Source organism: Mus caroli, unplaced genomic scaffold, assembly GCF_978045245.1.
Source record: "Mus caroli unplaced genomic scaffold, Mus_caroli_1 scaffold_11, whole genome shotgun sequence".
Taxonomy (NCBI): Eukaryota; Metazoa; Chordata; class Mammalia; order Rodentia; family Muridae; genus Mus; species Mus caroli.
Window position 1 is genome coordinate 35,771,203 of NW_028227266.1, and position 11,889 is coordinate 35,783,091.

At 34.6% G+C, this 11,889-nt stretch overlaps 1 protein-coding gene across 1 annotated transcript; it reads left to right on the forward strand.

The window, feature by feature from the left end:
* The first annotated feature begins 3,795 nt into the window (after positions 1-3,795).
* LOC110301755 (olfactory receptor 8B8-like) lies at positions 3,796-6,898 on the forward strand. Its single transcript, XM_021172388.2, has 2 exons — positions 3,796-3,904; positions 5,950-6,898. The coding sequence occupies exon 2, from the start codon at positions 5,966-5,968 to the stop codon at positions 6,896-6,898; it is 933 nt and encodes a 310-aa protein (XP_021028047.1). The 5' UTR covers positions 3,796-3,904; positions 5,950-5,965.
* The last annotated feature ends 4,991 nt before the right edge of the window (positions 6,899-11,889 follow it).

An 11,889-nucleotide genomic window follows, 5' to 3' on the forward strand; every position in this document is an offset into this window, starting at 1 on the left:
TGTGTGTGTGTGTGTGTGAGAGAGAGAGAGAGAGAGGGAGAGAGAGAGAGAGAGAGAGAGAGAGAGAGAGAGAGGGAGGGAGGGAGGGAGGGAGGGAGGGAGAGAGAACTGTCACAGCTAAGATTAGAGAATAGCATGGGGCTCAGTTGTTCCTACTTTTAATGAAGAACATGTTTCTAAAACAATAAGAAAGCTTGGATATATAAGATGATATAGAAAAGTAGGTTTCTTCTTAATAAATACAAGAGAGATTTGGTGACTTTATATTCAAATTACTTAATGTAAACTCTTAATAACTAAACTGTTAGCACATTTCTAAAAGAATGTGATCAGAGAGTTTACTGGTTAAAGATTTATGAATGTGCAAATGGAGTTTTGAGTTGTAGCCTTTTTCTTTCTCATCTTGTATTCATTTTGGAACATCATTTTGCATTTCTCTTTACTATATAATCACCTAGCACAAACATTCTGTACTAACTATGTAGCAAGAAACCTATGGCCATATTTTGTACAATGCTAATATAACTAAAGTTCAATACAAGAAAATCAGAAAGATAGAAGTATATAATATTTCATGCTTTTACATCTAATATACAGAAAGATAGTAGTACAAAGCAAAGTAATTTGTGATCACAAAGCTTAGAGTTACCCGAAGAAACCCTACATCCTGAAGACAAAGATAAACACACAATCCTGGAAAATAATAAACTGTATCAGAACAGCCAATTAGCACATGAAAATTAAAAGTGAGAGAAACATTATAAAACAGGAAAATGACAGCAACTGATTTTCAAAATTAAGCATAAACGTGGCAATGTCAGTTCTCTAATTAAAGACACATGATAGAAGACTGGGTTAAAAAATAGAGCGAATATTTTATATGCCTCCAAGAAATGCAAATTAATGCTAAAGACAAAAATAGCTTAGAGTATTAGTTTAGAAATATGAATTCCAAACAGCAACTGAAAAGCAAACTAGTTTATCAGTACTCATGTTTAAAAAAGAAAAACCCATGATTATTCATAAGCCTAGAGTATATTACATCTCTAAATATAGATTTATCAAGCATTAGCTCACACAAAGCATAATTTCAATGTCCTATTTCTATCAATACATGGGGTGTTCATGCAAAAATAAAATCCAGAATTAAAGGACAGAATAAATAAAAAAATGTTAACAGAAATGAAAGGGATATTTGTGTAAAAACTAGAAAGTACTTTTTTTCAGTAGCCCTTGGAACTTTTCTAAAAATACATAATATTTTAGAACATAAAAAAAATTCAGTTAAAACAGAGAATCACTGAAGTGGTTTCTTGTGGCTTATCTGATCACAATAAACTGAAAACAAATCAATAATATGAGAATATATTAAGTCATAGTGATTGGACAATACAACACATGTCTTAGTCATGAATGTTCTATAAAATACACCAGGAAGGATATATTTGTAGAACAGAATGAAATGAAAACATAATATATCAGACCCCATTGGTGTAAGAAAATTGGTAGATGATAGAAATGAAGAGCTAAATACTTATATTTTGAAAATTAGATAAAAATTTTAAAATAGAACTTAATAGAATAACTTAAGAGTTTAGAAACATAAAAATAAATTAAACCTAAATAAATAAGTGGAAAGAAATAATAAATATTAAGGCAGAGACACAAGAAATGGATTGTGGGAGGGGGTGACTGGGATGGGGCAGTGAACTGCGCTGGATGTAAAGTGAACAAAAGAAACAAAGAAAAAAAGAAATTTAGAAAGAAAGATGGAAATGGAAATGAAAATAGAAATATAAAAAAGTTGAGGGTTATTTAAAAGATAAATAAAACTATCTATTCCTTATCCACATTAACCCAAAGAGATAAGGCACAACTTAACAAAATTAAAGATAAAAATAGGTGACATTACAATATAGTCTGATGAAATTCAGAGGATCTTTGTGGTATATTGCAAATTCTTGTATTCTAGCAAATCCGAATATCTAAACTACTATTTTAATTCTAAAACTACATAAAACAAATAAAGAATATGCTATATGTTTAATTTACTAATAAAGAGTATGAAATATTTTTTGGTAAAATCTAGTATATCAAATTCACAACATGTCCCAAAAAGAATTTACAATGACAACTTTTCTTCATTCCAATGATTCAAGGATAGTTCAATATAAGCATATCAACAACATATTAAAAATCTTATTCACCAAGATCAAATTATCTATATAAAAGAGTATATAAAATAGGAAATTCTTGGTCTGCCAGACTGAATAACATCATATCACATACTAGCAGACTCAAGGATGAGAAATATGTGATTATGTCTTTATCCATTAATACTTTACTCATATTCAGGACAATTCAATTTTCTGGCCATTGTGGAAAGAGCAGTGTTCAATGTGTATGAATATATATCTCTGCAGTAGGAGATACATGTTTGGGCACATATTCAGGGATGGTTTAACTCAGTCATGGTACTTCTGCTTCCAGCTTTTTGAAGATCCCCTGTACTGATTGCTATAGTAGCTGCAGCAGTTTATATGCCACCAAAATGAATAAGGGTCCTCATCAGCATTTGTTGTAATTTGATTACCTGATTTTAACCACTATGACTGAAATAAGGTGGGATATCAAAGTAATTTTTATTTGCATTTTTCTGCTGGCTAATATTTTGAGAATATTAAATATTCTCAAAAATGTTTATTATTTTCATGAACTTTTGTGTATAGATTCTCTTTCTAACTTAATTTTTCCACCAATATACTAAAGTTTAGCAATATAAAACATGATGAAAATAGAAAAAAAGACACACAAACAAACAAAAAGAAACCAAACTATCATGAGATTAAATTTTCACTATTTCTACTACATATACATATTACATTTATGTATTTTATTTAGAGATTAGTCTTTGTTTGATTTTTAACCACTAAAAAATGAGTTTGTTGACTGGAAAAAATTCATCTCCTTAATACACTGTTAATGACTAAACAGAGCACCAATCAGAAGTTTTTAATTATTATTTAAAATATAAACTTGAGTGACTGTTCCATAAATGTGATTTTGTTTGAATGTTTTAAGAAATATGTATGTTTATAGCCCTGGCTGGCCTGTAGAGTCCAGCTAGACTTGAACTCACAGAGATGTACCTGCCTCTACCTCTTGAGTGGTGGAATTAAAAGATTACACCATTTCACACAGAACAGGAAATGTGATTTGTTGGTTTGGGGGATATGGATGTATTGCTGAGTAGTGGAGCACATGCTTTGCATGAGTGGCTTCTTGAGTTTGATGCAGATCTATAAAAACAAAACATGACAGTGAGAAAAATATTTTCCAAAAGGTGACTTCCTTGTAAAAACTTAAAAATAATAAGATAATAGACAATAATGGTAGTAGACTCTGTGGATATGGTAACAAAGAGAAAAAAAACAAAACAAAACCAGCAGATTTCCCTTAAGAGATGAAGGTGACTGGCAGATGGGAGCTCAGTATTGGCCCAAGCAGGGAGAAAGTACATTCCCTAAGGGGGAGGCATAACTGAATAGAGAAATGGTCCCTAAAGTTTTAGATTATATATCACAGTCTTGCATGCAAATGAAATAACTCCATTTCCTCTTTATATCTGAGGACTGTGTCCAGAGAAGAGAATGAGAAAGCACCTTTCTTAACCATAGCCACATGTAGGATCATAGTAAATTATGTAAAATATCTGGTGTCTCACCCAGTGGCCAGAATGGTAAGAAGAAAAGCTGTATGCTTCTCTGTGATTCTTCACAGTGTTAGGGAATGATATTAATTTTGTACTACATCACCTTGGAATCAAGGACATCTAAATTCTCCTCAGAATACCAGGGTAAATAAAACCCATAAGTAAGCAAAAGAGTTTACTCAGAAAACGAAGGTAAGCTTGGAATTCTATGCTTGCATTTTACTTTTTCTTTGACACTTTCACTTAGATATCTCTAACTCTAAAATGCTTATGTGAGATAAATTTGTTTTAACCCATATGTTTATGAAATGCTCAACAATGAAGCTGATTCAAATGTGGCTTTCTTGCATATAGGCCTGCTTTTCTTTGGTTTTAATGTGTGTGCAGTGAGAAGGTGATCTTAAGATATACTCTCTTAACAGTTCAAGTTGATGATCAGGCATAATTCCTCTTAATATCTTGAACAGTAGATAGGTCTAGGCATCTTTCCAAATTGAATTAATTTCTTTTTTAATACATAGTTCTTGTGTGTTTAAAACCAACATATTTTATTTGTAGCTTTTTAATTCTTATTCAGGACTTTATACAGTGACATGTGACCTTCCTTTACAAATGAATCCTGAGGTTTTTTCTTTCCATTTGCTCTAGTATCCAACATCCTGTGTGCTATGTGTGTGTCCTACGTCCTGTGTGACCTCTATTTTGTTACAGAACTCTTAGATCATATATATAATAGAGGTCATAAAGTGCTTTCCATTTTAAGTTTTGAGTTTATTATGTTTGCAGTAAGGCTTCGTTTTGAGCTGGAGCTCAGCATCTAAGATCTTACTTTCTTTTCTAATCTGCAAAGTTATAAAATTTAACTAAGTGTCACTGAGAAGCATCATGAAAACTGAGCAGAAGATGTCTATAGAGTCAATAAAACAGGAGTTGCTTTGGGTGTCCTAATCAACAAGTTCTATTTCAATAGACAGAGCTCACTTCTGAATTTATAAGTTTTGTTTTTAGAGGACTGGTAACTAAACTGGAGAGAGATCCATCAATAAGAAACTGGAAAATGAAGGTTGTTCTCTCTAGGGATTTTTTTTACAAGTCTGGGGATTCCAAACACTTAACATAAGGAATTCTGCGACTGATTTCAAAAAGCTGTATCCTAGCAACAGTACCTGACCTGAAGCCCTTGAAGGTCCTTTTTGGATGTCCCTGGTTAGCATGGCCCCTACTTACTTGACAAAGACCTCCAACTGAAGATTACTCCTTGCAATGTGGATCACAATAACTGTATGCCAAACTGTATACTTTTCAATTTGTCCTGATCTCTATTTTGTTATGAATTACATGCTGGGAAAATACATGTACAAGACTGCACAAACACAAGTCACCTCAACACATACACACACACACACACACACACACACACACACACACACCCACACATGCACAGTGAGAGAAAAAGAGAGAGAGACAGACAGAGAGACAGAAATAAAGGCAGATAGAGACAGAGCACTAGACAGAGACTGAGAAACAGAGAGAAAAAAAGACAGGGAAAGGGTCAGAGTCAGAGACATGCAGATAAAGATGCAGAGACAGAAAGAGACAAACACAGTCAAACCTCAAAAGTATTTTAAATGTGGTCCTTTCAACTCATTATTGATGGAAAAGATAGCTCTCTACTTATTATCCAGTTCAAGCTTGCTACATTTTGAAGTATACACAGCAAACGGTTGGTTTCCTTTTATGAAAGTTGATCTATCAACACTGGCTAGTCCCCTTAAACTACCAGATAGACACATAGTTCTCTGCATTAACTATCCCTAGAATTAAGTTTCTTTTAGGTTTCAATCCTACAAGGGTCCAATTTAGATGTTCAGTACCATTTTACTCTAGCCTCTTCTATCTCAGTGAGAGGCTGTGTTAAAGAAACAATACTAAAGAGAGAAAGGACAATTTGAGTTGACACAACCTGCTTTACTCTTCTCCCTTAGTTTTTCTAATAATTGTATTGAATATGACAGTACTCTAGTCAGATTGTATACCCTGTTGTTGGTGCTCTAGAATGCATTTCATGTTTAAAGGGGAACACTATGCCTTTGAGTAATGTGATATCATGGAATGTGATTGTTTTATTTTTTCAAATTAATTACTTTCAAACATTTCTAGTACATACCTCAATTATATAGAAATTTGGGTGGTATGGTCTTTTAGGTTACCTAATTTCATCTTTTTTCTTCCTATAGATTCTTTAAGAGAAGAATGGCCCTGGAAAATGCTTCCTTGGTCACTGAGTTCATCTTGATGGGGTTAACAAACAGGCCTGACCTACAAATACCCCTGTTCCTACTCTTTCTGGTGATGTACGTGATAGCTACATTGGGGAATTTAGCTTTGATCATGCTGATTATTCTGAATTCTCACCTTCACACTCCTATGTATTTTTTCCTCCTTAACTTGTCCTGCATAGACCTTTTTTATTGTTCAGTCATTACACCTAAAATGCTGATGAACTTTGTACGAAAGAAGAATGTTATTTCTTATGAGGGATGCATGGCCCAGTTCTATTTCTTTGCCTTTTTTGCAATTTCTGAATGTTATGTTCTGACAGCAATGGCCTATGATCGCTATGTGGCCATTTGCAATCCACTCTTGTACAACATTGTAATGTCTCCTAAGGTGTGTTCTTATCTTATGATTGGTACATATTTGATGGGGTTTTCTGGTGCCATGATACACACTGGATGTATCCTAAGACTGACATTCTGTGATAAAAACACCATCAATCACTATTTCTGTGACATCCTCCCTTTGCTCCAGATCTCCTGCACCAGTACCTATGTTAATGAGATAGAGTTGTTCATTGTAGCAGGAAAGGATATTATTGTTCCCACTGTAATCATCTTTACCTCTTATGGCTTTATCCTCTCCAGCATCCTCAAAATAAGCTCCACGGCAGGAATGTCCAAAGCCTTCAGCACATGTAGCTCTCACATAATTGCTCTTTTCCTGTTCTTTGGATCATGTACATTTATGTATCTAAAACCCTCCTCAGTTGGGTCTATGGACCAGGGGAAAATATCTTCTGTCTTTTATAACATTGTTGTCCCCCTGATGAATCCATTAATCTATAGCCTCAGGAACAAAGATGTTAAAATTGCTCTGAAAAAAACCATAACCAAAGGAAAGTTTTAATCAGAATTTGGTATCCTTTTTACCTTTAGTTATAACTCAACTTTTATTGTATATGGGTTAATATTTTTTTACATTCTTCATTGTAGTGTGTGTGTGTGTGTGTGTGTGTGTGTGTGTATGTATTTCTTTGGTTTTTGGATTTTTTTTGTTTTTATTTCATTTTATATTTACAATCAAGAGGAGAATTTGTAACTTGTTTCATTTTCAGTAGGTTTTCTTTTGTCCCTACCATTGGAAAGCTTTCAGCTTTTGAGTATACCAAAAAAACAAAAACAAAAACAAAAACAAAAACAAAAAACCAAAAAGCTATTTCAGCAATTTTAAAACATCAGTAAGTAATTAACTTTTTCATTTCATTAACATCATACCACATTCTCAAAAGTATTAGTGGTTCTAACAAGTCCAAATAAAGATTACATAAATAATAAATGTCAGCGTGTGATTGGACAGTATAGTTATTTGTACTGTTTTTTTAAGTTGTGAATCAAATAGTATCTCTAGTTCTGATTCCCTTTCTTTGATGACCATATGTCATTTGAATGTTCCCAGCTACAGTAACTCTATTTTTGTACTACCAGAGTGTTAAAAAAAACCACGAGTCATACTTGCAAGTTTCCATCAATAATGTATTCTTCTTTTTCCACATAACAATATCCATTGGCATTGTCAAGCTTTGTAGTATGCCCATCCGAGTTTTTTATGGTACAATTTTTATAATGGATCCAAATAAAGATATCTTGAGTGCTATGTGAATTTCACAGTGACAGCTAAAATACTCCAGAAAACTTATTCTATAACAAACCACAGGGGCTTTTCCATGACTGGCTATAGAACTGGGAAGCATAGTGATCACAATAATCTATTCCCACTATGCAACATGCCTCTGAGAGATATAATGTAAAGGTATTGCAAACTAAACTTCTCAGCTCAGGAGCATCACTATCAGTTGGCAACACTAGAAACAGAAACTACACATCTATGTGTTATTAATGATGGTTCTGATGACTCCTCGAGTTTATTTGAAGTAGAGCTAGTTGTAGCACATCTGTTCTATGAAAATCATCTTTAATGACTTATCTAGTGGAAGTCAAAGTGAATGAAGACTATTATCCCATTTCAAATGAGACTTTTAATGACATAGGAAAGAAACTTTTAAATAGAAATCACTGAAGTGGAAAGACCATTTTCTAATAATAATGAGCTTTTTAAACATAAAACTTTAAATTAATTCCAGACATGGAAAACTAAGATATGATGTCAGTAGAACTTGCCCAATGAATTTTAAAGTACCAATAATTTCCTTCATCTTTGTTTTTCTAAATATTTCTGTATATTCAAATTTTCAACAATCATGTTCTTTATTCTTTGGAAGAAACAAGATATAAGCGTCCTATTGATCAATTACATAAAACTAAAGATGAGGTTGGAAGATAACACAGTAGATAAAGGGTTTACATGCAATCCTGAGAACCAGATAACCCCTCCTGCTCTCCCGTCTTCACTCAAAAAAAGGGTCATGGAAGAAAGGCATTTCTAATGACAATAGTGGAAAGTCAGAGATAGATGGGTCCTTAAGTTCACTGGCTTACAAGGTTAGACTAATGATCAAGTTCTTGGTCAAAGTGAGATAGTATCTGAAACAACAGGTGTATGGTGCAAAAGAAGTAAGCCAGTTGTTGAACTTACCACAGATAAACACACACATATATACATATACATCTGTGTGTGTATGTATGCAAATAAACTTTAAAGGTGACATAATGAAACAATTTTGAATAGACAAACAAAAACACTGATGCACATATCGTTTTGAGGTATCCCTAAGGTTTTGGTTTTGCGTGCTGTTGTATGAAAACAGCTTTTAAATGTTTTAATTTTAAAATGTTCTTTGTAGTAAGAGCAAACAACATTGGCTTTACCATAATTTAAGTCTCTCCCCTCAAAGTCATTTTGAAATGTGTTTGCCAGTGTAAAGTATTCTGTAGTGCTTTTAAGAGATTGTGAGTCCTGGCAGCTGTTGTCTTGATTGCATTGGTGAAGATATTGAAGAAATAGAATCATTTTTATGGAATTGGATTCTTCATAAAAATAATATATTTGTCCATCTACTGCTCATTCTACTTCTTGCATCATGACTCTTGCTCCAAGACTCTCTGTCTTCTCCTGACACGAAACGCTGCTGTAGGAAGATCCTGACTACATTCAGACAACCTGACAATAGACTTTGTAACAGTCAGACTATACACTACTGTCTTCATGATTATATATATATTATATCATATATATATACTGCACTATTATAAATTAGATAATAGCTTAAAGTAGAATAGTGTCTTAGTGCAATTTTTATGTCGTGCCTACTGTTTATTTACTTATTGTCTTTTCCTTCGCAATATAGCTGTCATTAATTACGTGCTCTGTTAACAAGAGTAAAATCCTAGACCTTATGAAACTGTACCTGTATGGTTTAGTGCCAGATACAGGCTTTATGTGGTTGTGATTTTTTCTGTACCGACAGTACTTTAGAAAACATTTTTGTTAAATAATAAATGTTTGATCAAATTATCAACAATATCATTTATAGTTACATTTGCTCTTATGAGAGATACTTAACAAAACAGTTACTTCCTCACAGGCAAGGACATTTTAATTACACAATAAAGATAACTATGATTTTTTTCTATAGTTGATAGTTCAAATTCAACTAATCTGTTTGGTGAATTTTCAAGTTTACAACTATATTTATTCATAGTCATATTTTCATTTATTATTTTTATTATTTGTCAGACAAAATAATTGCTTACACTATTCAATTTTCACAAATACATAAAATTTCACTTGCCTCTTGCTAATCAACATTGTCCTTACAAATACATCATCTGCCTTGATGTCATGAAATTTTTATATTAATATATGGATAATCTATAGTTATTATTTAATTTTCAAAATGAGGGAAATATGCTATTGGTGTTTCTTTTTCCTTACATTATACTCGACTGTTCTCTTACTCCAACACATTACTTCTCTTTCTCTTCTGTATCTTATTTCTTTCAGTTTCATGTCATATACATTTATGTCTAGATTCTGAATGTGACCCAGAGATATATAATCTGTCTTTCTGAGTCTCATGTATTTAATTTAACCTGAAGATTTCCAATTCTATCCATTTTCCTGCAAATAACACAGTGATACAGGTTAATAAAGTCCATTGAGTTTATAAGCACCACATATTCCTCATTCATTCATCTACTGATGAGCATCTGGACATGGTCCATTTCTTGACATTTGCAACTAATGCTATAATAAACTTGGATCTACAAAGGACTCTCTATAGGGTGTTTCTTTGATAATTAGGAGTATATACTAAGGAATACTATGTCCTTATATTATGTGTTATCATGCTCGGATGTCAATATAGATCGAAATTCCCCTTCTAATCAGCACCTAATACAATTAAGATTTAAACTGAAGGCCTCTGATAACTAATCTGACTGAAACCTGGGTCATATTTACAGCCTGGGTGGAAATACACAACATTATAAACTTCCCATATGGTCACAAGGGCACATCACTCTTCCATCATTTAAAATTTAATCAAAGCAGTCTTGTCAGTCACCTGGATAGGAAAATGCACTTCTATTTGCCTTCAAAGTCTTAAAATATAGTCTACTGAAATAACAAACCAGTATAGCAGTTTCTTTGACAATCTCATCTATAAATGTTCTGGTCTGCAATGCTCATGTTGCAATGTCCATTCTTATCCCTTGAGAATGCCCCACTTGACAGTGATATCTTTTACATTACCCTGTGTTTTGCTGTTTAAACTTAGGTCCAGGGAACCAAGGGTGGGAAATCTCTATGGCAGGAGTCATTGATTCAGGTGGGGCATTTAATAGTCATGTTTTAGAACATTCATAGCTGTGGCATTGATAGTGATGTTTTATGAACTTCTATTATGAATGCCCTAATTTTCATAAGCAGTAGTGATTGATAAGCATTTCGCTTTTCTCCCATTCTCCACAGTGTTTGCTGCTATTTGTTTTCTTGTTAATAGAAATTCTGGGTAAGGTAAAGCGGTGTCTCAATGAAGGTTTGATTTATGTAACCACAATGGCTAAGGATGCTGAAAAGTTTTACACATACATTTTACACACACACACACACACACACACACCGAGAGAGAGAGAGAGAGAGAGAGAGAGAGAGAGAGAGAGAGAGAGAGAGAGAGAGAGAGAGAGAGAGAGAGAGAGAGAGAGAGAGAGAGAGAGAGAAGGAAAATGGATTTTGGAACTCTCCTCACTCTCTTTAGCCCTCCCCTTTCTTACCCTGTAGCTCTCTTTCTCTCTTTCCCTTCCCCCCTCTCTTCACGTGGCTATGGCTGGTCTCTCTCTCTCTTTCTACTTTCTCTCCTTTCTCCCTGCCTTTATACATTAAAGCTCTAAAACCATAGACTGTCTCTGATCATGATGGCCCACCATGCTTGAATGATGGGATGGGCTTTCTCCTAATGAGCCAAGTCTAACCTCCCTCCAGAAGGCCATCCTGTGCTCTAGCCACAGACCTGACCAAAGGCTCTTGCCTGCGTGGGAACCATCCAGTGCCCCCTTCTCCCCTGCCCTCTACTCCCTTTCTCCCTGGGGCCGAGTGTCACCCTGGGGCCCCTATTTTTTTTTTCAGCTCCTCCACCGCATCCAGTGTGGGATGCCAGAGGCTGAGAACCTGGTACCTGGGGCTGCCCCTTGTCCACCACCCGTGAGGGGTCAGTGGCTTAACACAGCCAGATGCCCACCCGGGGCACGTGGAAAGCATGCACAGTCAGTCCTCCAGCATCCACACGCCCAAAGCACCAGAACTCTGGCGGGGCTTGGGTTCTCTCCCACTCCCCACTCCCCTCTCCCCCACACTCACAGCCCTGCAAAGTAACATACTCTTACCTTTTTGCCATGATCTTTCCATCTCTCTCTGGTTTATTTATTGAGGCAGTGTTGCTC

Excerpts from the sequence above, each read along its gene's own strand:
- LOC110301755 (XM_021172388.2), top strand. The coding sequence starts at position 5,966 with ATGGCCCTGGAAAATGCTTCCTTGGTCACTGAGTTCATCTTGATGGGG.